At 38.7% G+C, this 25,541-nt stretch overlaps 1 protein-coding gene and 1 long non-coding RNA gene across 2 annotated transcripts in view; one reads left to right on the plus strand and one right to left on the minus strand.

Moving 5' to 3' along the window:
- Positions 1-25,541, minus strand: part of LOC134658333 (uncharacterized) — a 514,400-nt gene that overhangs the window by 267,511 nt on the left and 221,348 nt on the right. The window lies entirely within an intron of this gene.
- Positions 11,046-14,681, plus strand: LOC134658474 (uncharacterized). Its single transcript, XM_063514158.1, has one exon. It carries the CDS (start codon positions 11,046-11,048, stop codon positions 14,679-14,681), a length of 3,636 nt encoding a protein of 1,211 aa, XP_063370228.1.

Consider the following 25,541-nt stretch of genomic DNA (forward strand, 5'->3'; position numbering starts at 1 on the left):
TCTTCTTCAAACTAGCGTTTTCCCGGCCTAGCGCTGGCGCTAGCCCCTGGAACCCTGGGGTCCGCTTTCCTGCACAGTCTTCTCCACTTTGCCCGGTCTTCGGCATCCTTAGGTGTGAGATTGTTCCCTTGCATGTCCGCTGTCACGACGTCCAGCCATTGGGTACTTCCCTCTACTTAAAATAAATTATTTCACACCGTGCACGAAATAAAGCACCAGATAATTATTAGAAAAACATAGATAGCAGTTATTTTTAAACACAATTTCTATTTAATTAATCGGATGGAAGTAAATAATTAAACTGCAACAAGTCACATCAGCTTCTTTTTTAAAACTGTCAAAACGATTTGCTAATATGAAATTTATATGAAAATGTGTGTAGTGACACAGTCATTTAGTAAAAAGTAGGTGAGTTGACTCTGACGTCACTACACACATTTTCATATAAATTTCATATTAGCAAATCGTTTTGACAGTTTTAAAAAAGAAGCTGATGTGACTAGTAGGAAAGTAGCCAATTGTTGCAGTTTAGTTATGACACTAGCTATTTATTTCAACTTAGGGAACAAAGCGAATTATTTTATTAAATAATACAAAAGTATTACTTTGCTAATCCGCGAAAAGATGACGTGCGTGCTAGTCAATCAGTGCTTGTGTATTTTTTGCACGTAAAAAATACCGTTACTAAAATTAATAAGTAAATAAATATAACAAACCACCACCAAAAAGAACACTACTCGACACGTGTTTTGTCTCTCTTTAGTTCGTTTTTTTAACATTAGAACTACGCGATCTTGACGTGTCTTGTAATTGAAAAACGCTTTTTTTAAATCAGTAACTTATGAAAGCAAAATAATGTAAATAAGTAATCATATATGATTCATAATTGTTACACATTTGCCGTGACTTAAATAAGTCACAAAAAAAAATTTTTTTTGAAAAAATTTGAATTCTTTTTTTGAAAAATTTCAAAAGTGTTTTTCAATAAAAAGACATAACACGTCAAGATTGTTTAAGTACCTTATTGTTGTTCGGTATGTATAAAGTTGCATTATCTCGTAGATGGTATCGATACCTAAAGGTCGAAATAACATGTGTGTAGATAAAGCAGTGTATATAATTATTGTGAGATGTTTTTATGACGCTTTCAGCTCGTTTCACAAAGCCACAATTAACTAGTGCTAGAACAGAAAAGTGCCACTTTGATCCCTCCTAGCAGGGAAGAAAAAGCTCTTTTCCGAATAGGTGGTGTGAAAAGGTTTTTTTTAAGTGAAGATATTGACCATATTAATCATAACTACGAAGAAACACTAATTTATAATGCGATACATTTAGGCCATTGTTGTTCGGTATGCATCAAGTTGCATTATTTCGTAGATGGTATCGATACCTAAAGGTCAAGCTTAATTATAAGAACACGAACTGTGCGAACTTAAGAATTATTCTAGGAATTTTAATCTTAGCATTTTCGTAGTACGACTTTCAATAGTGGATTCTTTTTAGTTTTTATTTAAACTTTCAGGATTTTCATGGAATATTTAAAAAAAGAACATTATCATCGAAGTCTTCAATTAAAAAAAAAACTTTATCATTGAAGTCTTAGATTCATATTATTCCTATAGAGAGATAGTCCTATATTAGTATAGTAAATTCTTCGTAGTACCAGAGGGCACGAATTATTATACCTACCTATGCTTACACTTCTTTTTAGTTCTTTCTGACCTGCTGAAACAATTAACTAGTGCTTTATTTCTTACAAGGCTTGAAATAAATACCTGAATTTGGCTAGATGTACCTATAGAAATCATAAAACCACTAAAGAGTACATACCTATTGACAACCATATAAGCATTTATATAAAATTAAATTATACCTACCATTGAATTAATTGAAAATAACACATTACAATAAAACATTTTCTTTGTATTGTAATTCTTAACGAAACCCTAAAATGCCCAAGTTCACAGTGTACCCTCGAAAAGCTTTTAAAAAAAGAACAATAGCTGTCTGGGCAAGTGAAACGCAAGGTTACTCATTGACTCTCAAATGCACCATAGATAACACAGATAGACGTAGACAATGTAGATTAGTCATCCGTCGACAAGCGCTGACACTATGCTGACTTGTGTTACAACGCAAGTGACGTGATGGCCGTGATAAAATAGGTCAATGATAAGTCCGGAACTTTAACTTGGCGCCACTTGCACCATCTCACTAACCCGGGCTTAAGCGGTTAAACCGTTAACCCAGTGTCATATTTTACTGGTAACCATGGTTTAACAGGCAAACCCGGGGTTAGTGGAATGGTGCAAGTGACGCTTCAAGTCGTTTCAAGTTTTTTTAGGTTTTTGCTCATTACCATGTAATACTGATACCTTTATTATCGCATGCGGATTTTGGGTTCGGGAATGTTCTACACTAGCCAAAAATAGGTAAAAACTGGAAAAACAGAATCTATTTGGACATTTTTTAGCATATTTGGAGCTTACTTCCTATTTTGTTTATTAAATGTGCAGCTATTAAAGAACTAGTCTTGAAACGCGTTTAACCATTCTCTAGCAAATGCGCCATAGATAACACAGATAGACATAGACAATGTAGATTAGTCATCCGTCGACAAGCGCTGACACTATGCCGACTTGTGTTACAACGCAAGTTGACATGATGGCCGTGATAATATGGGTCTATGACGTGACGGGAAATTCAAAATGGCGAAGTCGTCTCGAGACTATTTTTAGGGTTCCGGGGCCAAAATGGCAAAAACCGAACCCTAATAGTTTCGTCCTGTCTGTCTGTCTGCCTGTTTGTCACAGCCATTTTACTCGGAAACTATTAGATATATTTTAACACAATTTGGAACGTACATAAGTGTATTTTGTGAGCCGCTACTTTGTTTTAACTTTTAAATTTGTTTTTTTTTTTAATGGGCCACTGTTTAATTCTAATTCAACCCAATCATAGACAAATAAAATAAGTAGGTAGTTATTTATCTATGATTCAATTCAATTCACTTGAAAGTTATTGTTAAATAAAATTAGGTATACTGAGTATAATATCAACTCCATTCAAAATGTTTTATTTGTAAATAAATAAATCTATCTATCTATCTAATACCTTTAAACGAGCAATTCTTGCATATTTATTTACTTATACCTATGTTTATATTATGTAATATGTACATATATATATTTCGGGGATCTCGGGAACGGCTCTAACGATTTCGATGAAATTTGCTATATGGGGTTTTAGGGGGCGAAAATCGATCTAGCTAGGTTTTGTCTCTGGGAAAACGCGCATTTTTGAGTTTTCATGTGTTTTCCGAGCAAAGCTCGGTCTCCCAGATATTTGATATTATAGTACCTACATAGTTACATACAGTGATGGTAATCATACAATAAGTGGTGTCGCACATAATTATGTACATTTTGTTGTGTAATTTAGTTTAATTTTAATTTTAATAAAAATAATAAATTGGTTATTTTGATCTGCTCTGGGATCATTTAAGAGCCCATCAATATGCGTCCTAAGTTAAAACGGCCGTTTTTGTTTTGAGTTTATAGATTGACGAATCCAGCAACATAGAAACTAGTTTGATGTATTCAAAAGGTACTTTAATACAAGATAAAGTGCGTAGCGGCCCCCTTTTTTAAATATATTTCGTTAAATTTAAATAATCACGATTCTTTTGCAGTGGCGCTAGTGTGCACGTTGATGGACTCTTGTTACGTTGATCCCTCCTAGCAGGGAGGAAAAGTGCCACTTTGATCCCTCCTAGCAGGGAATAAAAAGCTCTTTTCCGAATAGGTGGTGTAAAAAAAAATGTGAGACTGTAACAAGGACAAACAATAATAGCGCTTTCGTTGCTACTCCTACTGAAAGATACATAAGACTATCCCGTTCGGTCATTTCCCCCCACCCCTCATGCCAGATCCAGTTATATCCTAGATTCATGAATAAATGAGACATCAAATCAAGGTTTTTTATTGGCACCTGGCAATAAAACCTCCATACAAAGTGGCGGAGGCTGGCCACAGCATAAACTTTTTACCGGCAGCTTGAAACCGGAAAAACGAATAAAAATGCCTCATTAAATGCATTATTACTTTTTCTCAAGACCGATGCTTAAGGGCAAACGAGTTGTTTGACCAAAAAATTCGCTTTAGAGTGGGTTTGTTTTTGGAGGTTTCTTTACTCTTTAGTCTGCTTTATTTCTTGATTATAATCTAAACATGTTTTTTTTTTTATTTCAGGTATGTATATTACTCGTATGGTGGAATTTAATATTCTTTGGCACGACAAAAATCTCAGTTTATCCAAAATACTGAAGTAAGTAGGAAGTTATAATTTTATCTATAATTTATTGGGTAAAAAGCAATGTACAGGCTTGTACAGTCGGCAACGCGAATGTTACTCTGGAGTTGCAGGTGTCCATAGGCTGCGATGACCTCGTAGTACTTCATAATTGTAATTTTATTATTATGTATCGCTATCGTGGCCAGATCTTAGAATTGATCATTTCATGATGTAGTGGCAATCATTTCATGATATGTGGTAATCATTTCAGTCCAAACCTAACTTAACCATACTATGAAGTGAAGTGATCATGAAATGATCAATATCTGTCTGTGATCTGACTGAGACGAAATATAATTATATTTTTAATTTAATTACTTACCATGTACAGAATACGCTTCTTTCTCCAACTTTTGTGTACGTTTTCCCATTATTTTTTGCTGTCATTAACTCGATTACTTTCCCACTTAACTAGCAGACTCCCCCTTAATATTTTAAACCAAATTACCACATACGCACGCCCAGCCCATAAATCATGGCAGTCAAGAATGGCGGAGTTCAAATTTCAAATTTGGAAAAAAGAACGCCCCGGGTGCGTTCCGAATACCGCCACCGATTCGGATTTGAGGATCGGGACGTGTCTAGAATACGTTCCATTGATCGCTGTGCCATACTAGATGGAGCAGGGAGACCTGATTGAACTATAGAAATCTGTTATTGATATTGAAGGCTCTTTAAAACGCCCGTCATTGGACCAATTTACGTTCACTCACACTCGAACGTCATTGGGGCATCGTTGACATAGGTATAACGAACTCTCTGTTATACGAAACAGGGATATATATAAGGTAAGATAACTCACGCTCGTATGAATATAGGTACATGTAAAGCTATAAAGAACATGCCTAAAATTGTAGTAGTGTGCAACTTTGCATGGGTCCAATCATTTAGCTCTCATCTTCGCCTGTCATATCGAAGCTACTTACCAACTATACTGTAGGTAGAGAATGTAGAGATCTAAGTAAACTTGTCCTACTTATAACACGCTAAATGTTTTTCTTGTTCTTTATCTAATATTCTTTTTTAATGCTTTGGTCTGAACTTCACGATGTATTCGTTTTAACTGGTCATTGTAATATTTTATTGGTACGTAAATTTTTAAGATTTGTCTCGCTTTAGCAGGGTCCATGTTGAACTTCATAATGTTATAACACCTTGTAATACCATGGTTGGCATTTAATACATGTTATGATGATGATACGAAATCTAGTGTATGGGAATCTATAATACCACAGATAGCAATAAAAATCTGGCTGCGAGTTCGCCGCGACTGGATTTGCGCTGACGTTCCGATTTAACGGTCGCGAGGTTTGAAATTCGAACGTTTACCGGTTTCACGCTTATTTTGGATTCATGTTAGTTATGATATCGGATTTTGAAGGAAGTTTGGCTGCCGGTATAGGTACTTAAGTTTTGTCGGTATCATTTCATTTTCATTTTATTCATTAATTTACAATATACATTGTGTTTAATAACAGATATATACAAAATTAAAAATAACATGCAATTAAATAAAATTCTCAAAACTAACAGTCATATCAGTAAATATGAAGGAAAAAAACATTACCTACATGTAAAAAGATCAAGTCTCGCAACGCAATTCTTCTACTACAAAAAAGTTTTGAGATGTGTACCTAATGTGAAACCAAGTCGGTTATTTTAGTCAGTGCCAGGAGGCACTCACTGAAAATTCATGGTTCTAGCTTTAGTCAGCACAAAATTACAGGACGTCGAAAATGGCCTGAATCGCTTCGAGAAAGGGATGGTACGGCCGTGCCTCTTTGTTTTGCTCGACTTGGCGGGGGCACTGCCGTGCCCCCAGGGCCCAGACAATACGGTCCAGTTGATAAAATGTCAATCATACCTAATAATAAACATTTTTTATTTTATTAAATGTTACCATCTGCTACGAATTCGGTTACAGAATAATATGCCTTTTTTTAAAGAAAGCTTTTGAGTCTCGCTTTAAAAATGTTGCTGTTGAGTATCTGTTAATACTCAATTGGTAGCTTAAATATTAAAAAGATATATCGACTGGTATGTGGGGAGGGGTCGTATCTTGTCGCATAATAATTGATTTTCCTAATGTAGGTAATGTTACGCATAAAACTCTTTTCGCATAATTTTTCTCCAGCTGAAACAGAAAGTATTTTCAAAAATATTTTGCATAGGTTGTGTAGAACAGGATAGGTTAGGTTAGGTTTCTTTTATAATTTTCCAGAAATGTTAATAGTTTGACCCACAGACTTGTCATTCTCGCGCTCGCGCTTGACAGACAGCTGAAGTGTGCGAAAGGGAAGCCATCACGTATATGAACATCGCATTAGTGCGAAAGAGTCAGACTACAAATGAGAAAACGTGACCATTTTTGAGTTTGACGACGGCCGCGGACGGCCAAGACCGTATCACCGTAATTTTCAATTTGAAAAATATACACAAATTCGAAAGAAAACTATTTGATAAAGTCATACAATGAAGATAGTGTGTTGTAGTGTACCAGATTTCAGTGTCACGGGGCCAAATAAACCTAGCAAATACTCATTTCAGAGGAATAATGATATTCCGAGCGAAATTTTCTTAACGATATTTTGTCAAATTAACAGCATAAAAAGTGTAAGAAGCCGGTTTATACAGTTGATTATAAGTTTTTCTTCCTTTGTGTGCTAATATTTTATCATATTACTCAATAATTTAAAATATTTTGTGTAAAAACATAAACTGTTACTTTACGCTAGGGCTTGACAAAATGTTCAGATGACAGTATCGATAACTTGTCGGTATATGAATAGCTATGTAATCATTTCTTCACAAGACATAATTAAGATATTAACCTTTATAACCAACTTCAAATAATAACGATTGTTATACCCTTTTTGAAGGTGCAGATGTTTAGCAGTAAATTTAAACTTCACTTTCCAACACAGTAAGAGTTAGACTAAGATAAGGCTGTAACGATTTTGATAGCACACGCAGTGCAGGTGTTATTTTATACATCATAATGTCGTAGAATATTAACGTTTAAAATAACACATTTGAAAAAGTAGTCGATAAAGCAATTAAACACCGACGGATTATTAATATGTTGTAACATGACATCACTATTTTTGATCTCACATAGACAATTTACGCACACACTTGCATTTCATTTTTGGTCGCACTTTTGAAGATTGACAGTTGTTCTTGTCTATTCTAATTCTATGGTTTGACCACGGCCCAAGGTTAACCCAAACTAACGTACATACTAACAGGATAAATTAAGTATAATCGAATACAATGTCTAGAATTATGTTCTTGAGCTAAAATTACAATATAAATAGTAGGTATGTCTGTAATAAAATATCGTCAGTACATAGTTAATAGGTTTTTGTTGGTGTCCTAGGGCACCCTGGAGGCCTAGGGCCTCCACAAGATCCTTCCACGCCTTCCTATCTTGAGCAACCGTCTTGGCCTCGTTCCAGCTCAGTCCTACAGTGGGTAAAATACGTTCTATAAGATCAAAGGTCCTAGTTCTCGTCTTACACAGATACCAATCTTATTTGACATAAACTAATCTATTCCCATCTTAACTTAAATCCATTCATCTCGATAACCTTTTACTAATGCTTATACACCGTGGGCACGAAAAACCCAACATATTCATAAGTGCTTGTTGCTAGGCCTACATGAATAAAGTATATTTTGACTTTGACTTTTGATTTTTAACCACGCGTTCCTGAGGTAGGTAATAATACAATACAATACAAATACTCTTTATTGCACACCTCAATAAAAGAAAACAATACAAAAATAAAACAGAAACACAAACCGAATAAAGTTAATAATGTTTTAAGACTTTTGGTAAAATTCGGCATTTTTTTTGTTGTGTGTTGTTTTCTGCCACACAACACGTTATTTATTTTACATCTTGGCAAAAAAACATTACGACGAATAAGTAAAGTTTTTTTTTATTTACAGGTACATCTTGCAAGTTTAAAACTATAATGTCTGTCAGTAGGTATGTCTAAACAAAATGTGGCTGCCAAAAATGCGTTTTTCACTTCGTTGGGCAATGCATTCATTTTTATAACAAGTTACCCAAGGATTACCCTTTCCAGCTCTTAAGAATTACTTAAAAAAGTAATTGATGTTGAAGGCTTATTAGGAGAGTCGAGGACTACTTGACAGACAAACATGCATGGTCCAAACCATAAACTAATAAAAACTAGTAGCAATTAAAAACATTGTATTATGTATAGAGATAGTAGTTTAAATTGTATTTTTTTAATGCATGTTAATTATAAGATGTAATTTTTTTTGAAAAGATGTGTCCCGCCGAGTTTGTTGCCGGTCCCATATTGGGATACCCTTCTCCAATTACGGGGGAATTTAAATCTTCTCGGGGCAGAGGTGTAGGGTTGGAGCCGGTTAGCTTTATTTGATGTTCATAAGCGCATTGTAATTATGCCTACTTGAATAAACTATCTTTTTATCTTATTTTAGTTATTACAGATACAAATTTTCACAAGAATTGTCAATTTCTCTAAAACGGTCGATTTCAAAAATTGTTGTAAGTATAAAATTTTAGTCTTTAAATGTGGTCAAGAATACATCTTTAAAATCTGACGGGTTATTCGAGCTCACGGTGTATATTAAGTGTCCATATAGAATCGTTTGATCAGATCTACTAGATATATAAACATGCATCAGACCAATTGGATCTATGTCTGGATATCTGATCGACATGTTATTGACAAGGGCTATTTTTAGGGTTCCGTACCTCAAAAGCAAAAAACGGAACCCTTGTAGGATCACTGCGTCTGTCTGTCTGTTCGTCTGTCACAGCCTATTTTCTCCGAAACTACTGGACCAATGAAGTTGAAATTTGGTTCACATATGTAAGTTTGTGACCCAAAGACGGACATGTAACGTAATGAAATGAATTTTAAACACGGGGGCCACTTTTGGGCGGGTAATGAGAAAATTAAAAAATAAAGTTTTCCAAAATATATTACGTTACATTTACATGTCAAATGAAAGAGCTCATTGTAAGATTTTTTTTAATGATATACAGTTAAGAAGTTATTCAAGAAAATAAGCAAAAAATGACCAGTCTTTATCTCCAAAAGTTCCGAGTCTAAAATTTTGAAAAAAAAAAATACACAATATAGTTATTTACCTACAGATGACAGGAAAATCGTCGGCAACGGACATGTAACAAGTGCAACAACCCTGGTGTTGCTCACGTTCATAGGCTACGGTGACCGCTTACCACCGGGTTTTATGCTTGTTTGCCACCGCCGTGGTAAAAAAATCGACTCGGCCGCGCTAAACAATAGTAATACTTGCGCATACGCTTGACAAATCGTTTCCGCAATCGTTAGAGCGAGACAGCAGAGGTTAAGGGTCATACCATCTTGCTCTTATTGGGTAATTGTAGGTATATTATTTGGAAAGTGAGAATCATTAGTAGAGATGCCACGAGTATTCGGCAACTATTCGGTATGCGGCCTATTCGGCCATTTTGCCGAATATTCGGTATTCGGCCGAATGTTGCCTACTATTCGGCCGAATACCGAATATCTGTTGCACCTACTTAAAAAGAAAAATTGCACAGTAAAAATAACCAAAAATTATGTAGGTATATTTAAAATGTGTTCTTGGAAAGTTGTTAAATACGAAGACCCTTTTTTGAGCATTTTTTGATTTAAAAACATTTTATTTTTATCATGAGTCTGTTTTGTTTGACTCTATTCATTAATGCTGTTCAACAAAAATATATCTTAGCTAAAGTCATCTAACGTTGAGCTTTGTTAGCGATCGGTTTTCATAATAATTGCGACTCAAAATGTTCGCATGTCATGCCGAATATTCGGTCGCCGAATATTCGCTATTCGGCCGATAGAGGAGCCGAATATTCGGTATTCGGCCAAAACCACTATTCGGGGCATCTCTAATCATTAGTATTTTGCAACTTTCTCGAGTCATGATCGTGTCTGACCCCATGTGCGTGATGTTAAAAACATTAACAGATTGAGTAGGAGGTCCTGGGTTCGAATCCCGATAAGGGCATTTATTTGTGCGTTTATCACGAACTTTTGTGCATGAGTTCCATAACTATAACATGCATAATTTATCTGTGTAGGTATGTATCTATATATACTTGGTCAACCAGATCTTGACAGTAGAAAAAGGCGGCAAATTTGAAAAATGTAGGCGCGAAGGGATATCGTCCCATAAGTATAGTCGCCTAATACCCATAGTACAAGCCTTAATATATCTCCAAATGTTTATTTTTATTTTACACCAATGACAATGACTGTTGTGTTAAATTTGAACCCTATGCATGCATTTTCAATTACATTCCTGCCTTCTCTTTCTATGTATATCTATCCTTTAGTCGCCTAATAAACCCGTACAAGATCACACGTCTTTCTGATTTATTTAAATCCAAAAATCCAAAATAGTTAAAAGTGAACCTTATTACAACCATCATATGGTCGCAATCGAACCGGATCAATTAGTGCATCGGACACCGGCCGCCCGGCGGCGAGAACAATAGCGAGCCGCATTCCAGAGATAAGGAGCCGGCAGATGCTAACGAATTGCACCTCAAACTAATGAGTTTATTTGATTATTAACAAGTTTTATTGCTAAAAGTTATAACGGCGTTTTAATAGACTTGTACGTGAAATTGCAGTGTTTTATCGTTAACAATGACTGAAAAACAAAAACAATTACTCGCTGTGCTTGAGGATAGTGCTACAGTGCTTCGGAAAACACAAGTTAACCTAAAGAAATGCCCTAAGGAGAGATTAACCAAGGGTTACATCGAGTCTCGGCTTAAAATGATTGACGAATACTGGGCTACGTTTAACCACAGTCACCAAGAGTTGGTCAAGGCTACACCTACGGAACAAAGGGGTGTTTTACCATACTTTTTAAACGAAGAATTCTTTGTTTACGAAGATTTGTACAACGTACTCAGAGGAGATTTGATGGACCGAATTGCAAGTTTAATGCATGAAACTTTGATGGAAACTTCTGTTGCTAACTCCAGCTATGCTATAGCAGGAACACAAAACAACTTCGTACGTTTGCCGCGGATCGAGTTACCTACTTTTAGTGGAAGCTACGAAGAGTGGCCCGCGTTCAAGGATTTATTCATATCACTCGTGCATAACAACAAGATGTTAAGTGACGTACAAAGGCTACATTATTTGAAGACAAGTGTTACTGCTGAAGCGTCGTCATTACTGAGGCACATTCAAATTACGTCTGATAATTATTCACAAGCATGGCTCATCCTGAAAACAAGGTATGGCAACAAACGATTAATTTTGAACAATAATTTGAAGAAATTGGTTAACCAGCGTAAAATGAACACACAATCAGCTGCTCAACTGAAAATACTCCTAGATACAACGTCAGAGTGCTTACACAACATTCAAAACCTGAATGTTTCTGTTGACTCTTGGGATCCACTTGTGATATTTTTGCTCGTTCAGAAATTGGACCCAGAGACGCATAAAGACTGGGAAGAGCATGCGTATAAGAGTGACTCTGAACCCTTACCGAAGTGGAACGATTTTAAGGAGTTTCTAGAGGCCAAGTTTCGTACACTGGAACTACTTACGAATAATACAAAAGAAGTGAAGTCAAACAAGGAGCGAAGTACATGCCATGTTGCCACACCTACCTTCGAGAACAGGAGTTGTGTAATGTGTAAAGAAAGTCATACATTATGTCACTGCAAGGAGTTTACCAAGATGGAACCTACGGAGAGAAGCGAATATGTCAAGAATAACAACTTATGTTACAACTGTCTAGTACCAGGGCATTCAGCATCAAAATGTCGAGTACCTGTGTCCTGTAGAATATGTCACCGACGTCATCACTCCCTTCTACATCAACTAAAGCAGACTGAGCCTGTGGCCCCTACGAGTCCCTCACAACCACTGGCTTCATCATTACATGTTGTAGAAGACATAGAAGAAGTGCAAGCAAACACAGTGATCGCGTTACATCTCAATACTAGACAGAATTCAGCACTACTAGCGACTGCTGTGGTGGAAGCAAGAAGCAATCAAGGTCACATCATTCCACTGCGCGCGCTAATAGACCAGGGTTCCGAAGAATCATTTATAAGCGAGAAAGCGGCTCAACTACTAAAGCTTGACCGACAACATGTAAGGGGAAGCATCACGGGCTTGGGTTCCATGAGAGCAGAAATCAACCACGTCTGTGAGCTACAAATAAAATCACAGTGGGATAAAACATTTGTCCTACCGGTTAAGGCTTATGTAATGTCGAAACAGCTGACCAGGAAGTTACCTAAGAAGCATATTGTTCAACAACCATGGCCTCATCTACAAGGATTACAGCTAGCGGATCCTAATTACAACAACTCGGGACCCATAGATCTCTTGCTAGGGGTCCGAGTATACGCTAGAATACTGCAAGCAGAAGTAGTCAAAGGTCCACCAGGTACACCATGCGCACAAAAGACTGACCTGGGCTGGATTCTTTTTGGAGAGAGTGATAGCACATCACAAGAAGATTCTTACCTCGTCATGCACCATCAGGTCGATATAGAAGACACACTGAAGTCTCTATGGGAAATAGAAACAGACACCAAGAGAAAATATACCAAGGAAGAACAGCTATGTGAAGAAATCTATGAAAAAACAGTCACTCGAAACCAAGAAGGAAGATACATTGTGAAACTGCCATTTAAGACTGAGAATCCAAAAGTACTTGATGGTAATACAAAAGAGATAGCTACAAAGAGGTTCATGCAACTAGAAAGAAGATTTAAGCGTTCGCCGGACCTGAAAACAGAATACATAAAGGGTATTAATGATTACCTTGAAGAAGGACATCTAGAAGAAGTACCTGAAAAGGAAAAAGAAGATAAATCGGTATACCTACCACACCACGCTGTAATTCGCGACGATAAAGAAACCACGCGCACACGTATTGTATTTGACGGCTCCTGCAAAGGATCAAACAACGTCTCATTAAATGATGAACTGATGATAGGCCCACAACTACAAGATGACTTAAGAAATCTTTTAATGAGATGGAGACTGAAACGAGTTTGCTTCGTGGCAGATGTCCAGAAGATGTACCGCCAAATATTGGTAACAAAAGAGGACGCAAATTACCAACGCATTCTTTGGCGACAAGACGAGTCTGAAGAGTTAAAAGAGTACCGTATGCTTCGAGTCACTTTCGGTACCGCTCCAGCTCCATACTTAGCGGTCAAAACACTTCAGAAGATTGCTACTGATGAAGAAGAGAAACAACTTGGTAAACAAACAAACAAGCACAGCGAAGTGGCAATCAAAACAATAAAAGAAGACTTTTATATGGACGACATGCTGTCAGGGGCAGCAACCGCTGAGGAAGCGATCGCAATAGCTAAAGAAGTAACACGCATCCTGAAACAAGGCGGATTTCAACTCATGAAATGGTCCTCTAATAACATTGAATTTATGAAATCTATCGATGAAGATAAAAGATCAGCGAATGCACAGATAGAACTGAACCTTGATGGAACTATAAAGGCACTTGGAATTGCATGGAACCTTGGTGCAGATCAGTTTCAATACAACTTGTCACTATCACCAATGCCAAAGACGATAACTAAACGTGGGATACTATCAGATGTACAAAAGCTATTTGATCCACTAGGCTGGATCGCACCAAGCACTGTTATGGCGAAGATGCTGATGCAAAGGTTATGGCTTGAAAAAGTGTCTTGGGACGAATGTGTCAGTCCTGAGCTCGAAGAAGAATGGAAACAGATAAGAGATGATTTTGAAAATGTCAAAGATATAAAGATGGATAGATGGCTTGGCACAACAGACTCGGAAGAAGAAAAGATACAGATACACGGATTTAGCGACGCATCTATGCGAGCATACGCTGCCGTCGTATATATAAGAGTTGAAAGCGAGAACAAAATAACAACCAAAATCATCGCTGCACGAACGAGAATAGCACCTTTGAAAACTATCTCCCTCCCGCGCTTAGAATTATGTGGCGCGTTACTCCTGTCTAAACTCATGAAACAAATTGGACAAGCGATGAGAATACCAACAACAAACATGTTCGCATGGACCGACTCTTCGATAGTAATCGCTTGGCTTTGTGGAGAACCCAATAGATGGAAACCGTTTGTAGCCAACCGCGTTGTAGAAATCGTTGAGAACCTAAACAACAAACACTGGTACCATGTGCAATCTAAAGATAATCCTGCAGATATCGCTTCAAGAGGGATGAAGCTGACCACACTTAAGAACTGTGATCTGTGGTGGCACGGCCCGAGCTGGTTATCTGAAAAATAAATAAATATTAGTAAACAAGAAGATTTTACAACAGATGAAGAAATAAAGGTACAGAAAATTCAAACTTACCTGAATATTGAAGACCTGGAAAGACAAGAAAAGGCACTGAGTACACAATTTGGAGATTTTGATAACCTAACTGAACTACTTAAAGGTATTGTCTATTGCCTAAGATTCTTAAACTGCAAGAAAAATCCAGATGGCATTGATAAGGATATTACTACAATGGAATTACAAAACGCCATGAATATTTGCATAAAAAAGGTACAGCAAGAAGAGTATCAAGAAGAAATAGAAAGATTGACATCAGATAAACAAGTGAAAGGAAAGAGCTCCCTAAGATCCCTCGCCCCATACGTAGATGAAAACAAGGTCCTCAGGGTGGGCGGTCGCCTCAGATATGCAAATATAGACGAAGACAGAAAGCATCCTATCATTCTGGGAAACAGGAACGCTTTAGTGCCACTAATAATTGCTGATGCACATACAAGAACGCTTCATGGCACTTTGCCTGAAATGCTATGCTACTTACGTTCTAAGTACTGGATATTGCGAGCTAAGTCCTTAGTCAAGAAACATATTCAAAAATGCCTTACTTGTGCAAAACAAAATGCTACGTCGAAGCCGCAAATCATGGGAGATTTACCGGAGCCGAGGGTCACTCCTTCGAGACCATTCCTACACAGTGGAGTAGATTTTGCAGGGCCATACCAGATATTGACGTCTAAAGGCCGAGGAGGAAAAACTGTGAAGGCCTACATAGCTATTTTTATTTGCATGGCCGTCAAGGCAATTCATATTGAACTGGTTGGAGACCTTACCTCAGAAGCATTCATAGCAGCATTCAAACGTTTTGTCGCTAGAAGAGGAAAATGTACTCACCTGTGGAGCGACCAGGGTAGAAACTTCGTAGGTGCTAACAAAGAACTTGTTGAAGCCTGGAATGAAGCTAAATTGAAATTTACCGGACCAATAGCAGAGACACTTGCAATCGAAGGCACACAGTGGCACTTCATTCCAGCTTACAGCCCTAACTTCGGTGGCCTTTGGGAGGCCGGCGTCAAGTCCATAAAATACCATTTAAAGAGAGTTCTGACAACAAACCTGACGTTTGAAGAATTTACGACGGTACTTTACGAGACTGAAGCCTGTTTGAATTCCCGGCCCCTATGCCCACTCGATAACTCAGATCCTGAAAACGCTGAAATACTCACCCCAGGACATTTCTTAAGAGTGCTATTACCTTTCGGGGATGAGCGAGTTTAGGTATTTTACGCGCTGCGGCAGGCCCCGCGAGCTCAGTACGCCGATCCGTTCCACCGCATTTTCCCTCGGTCGCACTAACAATGATGGATTAAACATTCTTGATCCGATCGTGAAGCATATTGAAATCAACCATAACAACACTAACTGTACTTTAATATCAAAGTCCTAAAAATGTTATTTGGTACGAAAATACTAAATCCAGTGCAAATATACATACTTATGTAGGTCATTATTACTAAAAAGAAATTATACGTAAGTACTTACTTAGGTACTCGCTTATTTTCATTTTTCGCCATTGCATATGGTATAGGTTGTATAGTGAAACTATTTTAGCTATATAATAAAACCTTTAATTTGTATCAACGAGGGTTTAGAAACGAGCTGGTACTAAGCATCTGATGATGAAGCCTGATGATGATGATGAAGGTGGTCACGGATACCAATCAACCATGTAGTAACATGATTAGGCTCGTTTGATTCGTCTCAAGAAGATCTTTGGCACTAGGTGATACTCAGGGTCTGATGATGGAGCTGGAAGGTAGTCACCGGTACCAGTCAACCATGCAACTAAACCACTTCGTGTTTGGGCTCGTTTAATTCATTTCAACAAGATCTTTGACACAAGATATGACTCAGGGTCTGATGATGGAGCTGGAAGGTGGGCACCGGTACCAGTCAACCATGCACCTAAACCACTTCGTGTTTGAGCTCGTTTTATTCGTCTCAACAAGATCTTGGACACTAGGTGATACTCAGGGTCTGATGATGGAGCTGGAAGGTGGTCACCGGTACCAGTAAACCATGCAACTAAACCTTTGGGCTCGTTTTATTCATTTCAACAAGATCTTTGGCACAAGATATGACTCAGGGTCTGCTGATGGAGCTGGAAGGTGGGCACCGGTACCAGTCAACCATGCAACTAAGGGATCATCCATTAATTACGTCACACGAATTTCTAGGTTTTTTTACCCCTCCCGTCCTTGTTACACTTGGTCACATTTTGCAAACCCCACCCCCCTGGTGTGACGTCACATTTTAGGCAATTTTGTTTTCAACGAAATCGACAATATTAACTCGGCATAATTTTTTTAATAAAAAAATATTTTTGATATATATGTCGAAGAGGGAGAGGGGGGCTAATTGTGTGGGGCTATTGATAGCGGGTGGTGGGCATGGTACCTCGATGTATTACTTCACAGCCAAAATAGTAGGTATGCTACCGGTGCATGAAATAAACATTCGGATTCGTTAACCATACTAGTGTCTACTATATTTCAGTACTAAATAATCAAAATAACTAAACGATCTTACGATGGAATCGGATTCAATAAAAATAAAAAGATCACATGAAATCGTTCATATCTTTATTTAAGTCAAACTACACCGGCTCCAACCCTACACCTCTGACCCGAGAAGATTTAACCCGGCAACAAACTCGGCGGGACACATCTTTTCAAAACAACACATAGTTTCTTTATTTTACAAAAGTAAGCTTATAATGGCACATAAGAAATCAAAATAACACTTGGAATAAAACACTTACGAAACGGTTAAAGAACGTGAGAATCTATAAGCTTTCAGAATAATCCTTCAGGTATAAGCCTTCAGGAACGTAGCGAATAGGCACGAGCTTGGCTAACGTCCGATCTCTAGTGCGGTCCGATCAAGAAGAAGGAAGCCAGTTCCAGCGGCGGAGCCAACCGCTCCCGCCTCCAATTCAAGTTGGTAAACCTGCCTGACCAGTCTACCAACATAACGACAAAATTGCCTGCTCGTGCCTACGTTCACTCAAGATACACATCTTGACGTTCCAAAGCCTTCTACCTGTCATTTTAGTTCAACAATACGCCAATAGATGGTGGCGTTATTCACTACGCAACTTTATTATTTCGTTACAAGCAAATAATACGTAGCCAAACATTGCTAATCGACTTTATACAGGCGTTTAAAGCTATGAACTGTAACACTGCAATATGTCGTTCTGGTGTCTCGCTCCGACATATAAATATTAGTAATTTTATAACACAACGAAAGTTACATCCAAAATCTCATTATTGAACTGTACAACGAATAAAAAAATATAAATTAATTTTCGGTTACTGATGAGGCTAAAGTGACATCACAATGTTTGTGACTCCCCCCTCCCCCATGTCACAACATGTCACATTTTCTTGATCCCCTCCCTTCCCCTAAACGTGTGACGTAATTAATGGATGACCCCTAAACCACTTCGTGTTTGAGCTCGTTTGATTCGTCTCAACAAGATCTTGGACACTAGGTGATACTCAGGGTCTGATGATGGAGCTGGAAGGTGGTCACCGATACCAGTAAACCATGCAACTAAACCACTTCGTGTTTGGGCTCGTTTTATTCATTTCAACAAGATCTTTGACACAAGATAGGACTCAAGGTCTGATGATGATGCTGGAAGGTGGTCACCGGTACCAGTCAACCATGCAACTAAACCATTTCGTGTTTGAGCTGTGTGATCAAACGATTCGTCTCAACAAAATTTTTGATACAAGATAGTACTCAGGGTCTGATAATGGAGCTGGAAGGTGGTCACCGGTACCAGTCAACCATGCAACTAAACCACTTCGTGTTTGGGCTCGTTTGAATCGTCTCAACAAGATCTTTGACACAAGATAGTACTGAGGGTCTGATGCCATGGAGCTGAATGGTGGTCACCGGTACCAGTCAACCATGCAACTAAACCACTTCGTGTCTGGGATGACCACCTTCCAGCTGCATCATCAGACCCTGTGAGTACTATGTTGTGTCAAAGATCTTGTTGAGACAAATCAAACGAGCCCAAACACGTAGTGGCTTAGTTGCATGGTTGACTGGTACAAGTGACCACCTTCCAGCTCCATCATCAGACCCTCACTACTATCTTGTGTCAAAGATCTTGCTGAGACGAATCGAACGAGCCCAAACACGAAGTGGTTTAGTTACATGGTTGACTGGTACCGGTCACCAACTTCAAGCTCCATCATCAGACCCTGAGTTCTATCTTGTGTCAAAGATCTCGTTGAGAGTAATCAAACGAGCCCAAACACGAAGTGGTTTAGTTGCGTGGTTGACTGGTACCGGTGACCACCTTCCAGCTCCATCATCAGACCCTCAGTACAATCTTGTGTCAAAGATCTTGTTGAGACGAATCAAACGAGCCCAAACACGAAGTGGTTTAGTTGCATGGTTGACTGGTACCGTTGACCACCTTCCAGCTCCATCATCAGACCCTGAGTTCTATCTTGTGTCAAAGATCTCGTTGAAAGGAATCAAACGAGCCCAAACACGAAGTGGTTTAGTTGCGTGGTTGACTGGTACCGTTGACCACCTTCCAGCTCCATCATCAGACCCTGAGTTCTATCTTGTGTCAAAGATCTCGTTGAGACGAATCAAACGAGCCCAAACACGAAGTGGTTTAGTTGCGTGGTTGACTAGTACCGTTGACCACCTTCCAGCTCCATTATCAGACCCTGAGTTCTATCTTGTGTCAAAGATCTCGTTGAGAGGAATCAAACGAGCCCAAACACGAAGTGGTTTAGTTGCGTGGTTGACTGGTACCGTTGACCTCCTTCCAGCTCCATCATCAGACCCTTAGTTCTATCTTGTGTCAAAGATCTCGTTAAAAGGAATCAAACGAGCCCAAACACGAAGTGGTTTAGTTGCGTGGTTGACTGGTACCGTTGACCACCTTGCAGCTCCATCATCAGACCCTGAGTTCTATCTTGTGTCAAAGATCTCGTTGAAAGGAATCAAACGAGCCCAAACACGAAGTGGTTTAGTTGCGTGGTTGACTGGTACCGTTGACCACCTTCCAGCTCCATCATCAGACCCTGAGTTCTATCTTGTATCAAAGATCTCGTTGAGACGAATCAAACGAGCCCAAACACGAAGTGGTTTAGTTGCGTGGTTGACTAGTACCGTTGACCACCTTCCAGCTCCATTATCAGACCCTAAGTTCTATCTTGTGTCAAAGATCTCGTTGAGAGGAATCAAACGAGCCCAAACACGAAGTGGTTTAGTTGCGTGGTTGACTGGTACCGTTGACCACCTTCCAGCTCTATCATCAGACCCTGAGTTCTATCTCGTGTCAAAGATCTCGTTGAGACGAATCAAACGAGCCCAAACACGAAGTGGTTTAGTTGCGTGGTTGACTAGTACCGTTGACCACCTTCCAGCTCCATTATCAGACCCTGAGTTCTATCTTGTGTCAAAGATCTCGTTGAGAGGAATCAAACGAGCCCAAACACGAAGTGGTTTAGTTGCGTGGTTGACTGGTACCGTTGACCACCTTCCAGCTCCATCATCAGACCCTGAGTTCTATCTTGTGTCTAAGATCTCGTTGAAAGGAATCAAACGAGCCCAAACACGAAGTGGTTTAGTTGCGTGGTTGACTGGTACCGTTGACCACCTTGCAGCTCCATAATCAGACCCTGAGTTCTATCTTGTGTCAAAGATCTCGTTGAGAGGAATCAAACGAGCCCAAACACGTAGTGGTTTAGTTGCGTGGTTGACTGGTACCGTTGACCACCTTCCAGCTCCATCATCAGACCCTGAGTTTTATCTTGTGTCAAAGATCTCGTTGAGAGGAATCAAACGAGCCCAAACACGAAGTGGTTTAGTTGCGTGGTTGACTGGTACCGGTGACCACCTTCCAGCTCCATCATCAGACCCTGAGTCCTATCTTGTGTCAAAGATCTCGTTGAGAGTAATCAAACGAGCCCAAACACGAAGTGGTTTAGTTGCGTGGTTGACTGGTACCGGTGACCACCTTCCAGCTCCATCATCAGACCCTCAGTACTATCTTGTGTCAAAGATCTTGTTGAGACGAATCAAACGAGCCCAAACACGAAGTGGTTTAGTTGCGTGGTTGACTGGTACCGTTGACCACCTTCCAGCTCCATCATCAGACCCTGAGTTCTATCTTGTGTCAAAGATCTCGTTGAAAGGAATCAAACGAGCCCAAACACGAAGTGGTTTAGTTGCGTGGTTGACTGGTACCGTTGACCACCTTCCAGCTCCATCATCAGACCCTGAGTTATATTTTGTGTCAAAGATCTCGTTGAGAGGAATCAAACGAGCCCAAACACGAAGTGGTTTAGTTGCGTGGTTGACTGGTACCGTTGACCACCTTCCAGCTCCATCATCAGACTCCTATACTGTGGATGTGGACCTATATATGTATATTCTGAGATGTCATCAAAAACATTTGAATTCAGCCATTTTTTTCATTTAGTACCTATAAAATATCAGGTCATTACAAATATTTTTAATGCGGTCCGGTTGCATTACTATACTATATAAAACCAAATACACAGTAGTAGGATCAAAGTTTCTCAGTCGCCGTTTACACGCAGCGTCACGCACACTGTATAGCATTTTACACGGCGCCTGCCGCACACAACGATAAAAAACCTCGTCGACGCCGTTGTAAACGTGCGGAGCCGACCGACACACGTCCTACCTCTACAAGCTCTGCCGCGGCACTGAGCTCACGACCGCGCGTCATCGGTAATATTAGAGTCGTTTTCAAAAAATTGCCAAAAAATTATAGTAGAATTTCATAAACACTAATGTATACCAACAGTATAAGCAAACGCTGCAGATTGCTTGAGTATGAAAATTACTTCGATATTAAGTAGAATTTCGTAGGAATTGACACTTGTTTCGGAGAGAAAATTGAGTTTGTTTTTCTTCGATTTTCTCTTTCTAAAAGGTATTTAGGAAAAATGTCAAAAGTAATTCCTAAAGTACAGGGTATTAGTAATACAAAATAGCCAGCTTTACCAGAGTAAACTTCTCAACATTTACAAATACGAGCTGACAATTCAGTACTAGACGTGGTTTTTCGGAAACGACCATCAGAAAAAAAATCATTACTAATTTAATAAGTCCTTTTTCTAATATTTACAAAGTAATTCCTAAAGATAAGAAGACGATTTTACTGGAACAAGTACTCATTATTTCTAATAATGAGCGTAAAGTACTGAATGTCATCGAGGAATATCATCAATTTTGCATTATTTCGACTTTCCTTGTGGGAGCGCTCTTAATAGGCGAAGCCCCTATCGTTGTTCCAGCAGCAGATTATAAAGAATGTAAAATACATACCTTGTCACGCTGGCAACTCACGCAGAAACTGTTGGCAGATTTTTGGCGTCGATGGCAAGATGAGTACCTATCCAGACTGCAACAAAGACCTAAATGGCTGAAAAAAGAGAAAGAGTTTAAAATAGGAGATATAGTGCTTATCAAAACTGATAACTTACCTCCAGGCAAATGGTCACTGGGCCGCATCATGGACAAACATCCTGCTGAAGACGGTTTTACTAGAGTGTACAGTGTCAAATCCGGTAGTGCTATAGTGAAACGATCTATATCTAAATTATGTGCGTTGCCCGTTGATACTGAAACTTTATAATGTCAATTTGATTCAATTTAAATTGTACTATTGTAAGGTTATGAAAAGGACGTAAGTGTCCTTTTGGTGGGCGGTATGTTGTGTTAAATTTGAACCCTATGCATGCATTTTCAATTACATTCCTGCCTTCTCTTTCTATGTATATCTATCCTTTAGTCGCCTAATAAACCCGTACAAGATCACACGTCTTTCTGATTTATTTAAATCCAAAAATCCAAAATAGTTAAAAGTGAACCTTATTACAACCATCAATGACATTAAGTATAATGGCGTGGCATATGTCCAACAGTGAGTAAATTACGAATATAAATAACTAGCGACCCGCCCCGGCTTAACAAATTATACATAAACCTTCCTCTTGAATCACTCTATCTATTTAAAAAAAACCGCAGCAATATCAGTTGCGTATAGTTTTAAAGATCTAAGCATACATAGGGACAGACAGACAGCGGGAAGCGACTTTGTTTTATACTATGTAGTGATGAGTACCTAATCGCGTACCTGAGATTCTTTCATTCCAATACTCCGATAATGACTAAAAAAACATACCTACTTTTGCAGAAATTTTCCATTATTTAATACTTGTCTGGTATATTCCTTTGTGTTATTTCAAAGCGACCTTAATTTCTCACAACATTTCATATTCAAAGTCACAATACAGTAGCGAGAGGAGACCGGGACAAATCAGGACAATAATTATTAATACGCGATCAGCGACCGTTAAGCCCCGCCTCCCCTAATTACCGGGAACAAAGGAGTCAATGACTCGAAAAATTACTATTGTACCGTCTGTAGAGGCGAGATGACTTAGTGTAAGGCCTGAGTGGACGCTCGAAGCGGAGCGTTCGGCGGGGCGTGCAGCGTGGCGTCGGGCTCACAAGGGATTTGAGCAGCGTGCACTAAGGCCGCTCCTATACGCTTGCATTTGTTTGACATGCCCGCCGCACGCCCCGCCCCGCTGCACGCCCAACTCTAGCGTCCACTCAGGCCTTACACTTAGGGCTTGGATATACACCGTGGGCCCGAGTAAACTGAATTTTTTTAACAAGTTTTAAACTGAAATAGATACCGGAAACCAAAGAAAATGTGACCAAATCCACACACATTTCACAACAAATCAAAATAGTTTGATTTTTTCCCTAGTTGGATAGATGGCAGCACCGATTCTCTCGCTATACAGTAATCCAGTAAAGGATTCGTATAGGAGGTGTAAGCACACACTGCTCGCCATTAGAGTTGAAGGCGGGACGGGTACCGCCGTGGCCACTGGTCTAGTGGTCAGGACGTTAGCATAGTAAGCTGTAGACGCTGGTTTGATTTCAACATCGGCTACCCGAAGAGCTTGGTCACTTTTTCATTATTACATAAATATATATGACATCTATTAGTTACTTAAAAACAAAATTCAAAAAATATTTCATAAATTAATTTGTATTGTTCCCCAGTTGACAAATTTTGGGTATATAAAAGTATGGGTATTCAATTCTAATTGGAGTAGAAAAAGTTGTTTATTTTGTACAAGGTTAACAAAAACAGTGGGAATCCGTTTAAGGGCATATTATTCGGTATATCCTTCGCCCTTCGGTAGATTCTAGTCAGAACCGAATACCTATGCCCCCCTTCCCCCTATTTCAATCGAAAATATAAACAACTAGCTTTTGCCCGCGACTTCGCCTGCGTGGAGTTAGTAATTTGGGCAGCTTATTTTTACCCAATCTGCTTTTTATCGATTTCCCAAACAAAGTTTCACCCCTCTTCTCACCCCCTTAAAGGGTGATTTCTGGGATAAAAACTACACTATGTCCTTCCCCGGGACTCAAACTATCGCCATACCAAATTACAACTAAATCGGTTCAGCGGTTTAAGCGTGAAGAGGTAACAGACAGACAGACAAACAGACAAACATAATATTAGTATGGATTAGTATGGATTTTCAGCTAACAAACCTGTAAAATTGTTAAAACATCCGTCAATATTCCCAAGAAAACGGAATTACTCTTTCCCTAAAAGCTTAAATCTTCATCTTAATTTACAACATCTCACTCCAAACTGAATTAAACTTTACTCCAACAGTTCCACAGTTCAAATTTGCGTAACATTGTAACGGCCATTACATCGTGCGAACATTCGAAAATCAACCTTAAAGGTTAGTTTTAAGGTTGGAATTTGTTTAAATTAAAAAGGGTCATATAAAAGAGAATTTACAACTATCACATAAGGGAAGCTTCAGTGGATGAGATATGGGGTCAATCTTAATTCTTATGAATAGACCCTGGACTATTTATCTGAATCTCCCATAATATTTGTCGAATATAAATTTATTGGTGGTTTTATCAACTTTATTGGTACCGTGTGCAGTTTTGGTGCCAGTTCTTCAATATTATGTAAATAGTGGAAAGTCAAAAGTATACAGGGTGGAACGGAATAGTAGTCTTTACTAAATCTTCTCGAGGCAGAGGTATAGGGTTGGAGCCGGTGTAGCTTTATTTGACGTTCATAAGCGGATTGTAATATGCCTACTTGAATAAACTATCTTTTATCTTTATCTTTATCAAATTTGATGATCGATCTACCTGTAAGCAAAAGAAAACATCATAGTATATGTTAAAAGATTATTCTTGACAATACACATAGCAAAAGTGTGTAAGTATAGTAGTTTTTAAAGTAAGAAGTTTCCGGCTTACCTTGACACACATAAAAATCAAATTAATAAAAAAATACTTTCCAATTAAAACTTATTTTCAATTGCTAATGAGTCGTTTGTGTTCACTACAGGCCACCCTGTATTTTATATCCAGAATCCTTTCTTAATAAACACGCAAATTTTGACCGTGACATAATTATTAAATTGTACAAGACTAAGTGCGGGTAGTTCGAAAAACTCGCCCGGTTAGAAGATGCTGATGTCAACTTAAGCCAGTCTTCTCCGAGACCACGGGGACAACGCCGTCCTCGAAACGTCGGAGGTAAATCTTAAAAGTTAGATACGCGATTAAGTCCCGTTGTACAATTTAATAATGTGTAAAAATCGTGAAAGTTTAAACCAGCGTGACATAATTGTTACATTTGTTACTAACAAAATAACAATAAACATATACATACGTCTAATTGTAATATGTTTCCAATATAAGCATATCGGTTACACAAATGTTACATCACTAGTG

The sequence above is a fragment of the Cydia amplana genome, chromosome 22 (assembly GCF_948474715.1).
Source record: "Cydia amplana chromosome 22, ilCydAmpl1.1, whole genome shotgun sequence".
Classification (NCBI taxonomy): domain Eukaryota; kingdom Metazoa; phylum Arthropoda; class Insecta; order Lepidoptera; family Tortricidae; genus Cydia; species Cydia amplana.

What these genes read in the sequence shown, in the direction of transcription:
- LOC134658474 (XM_063514158.1), top strand. Translation starts at nt 11,046, where the DNA reads ATGACTGAAAAACAAAAACAATTACTCGCTGTGCTTGAGGATAGTGCT.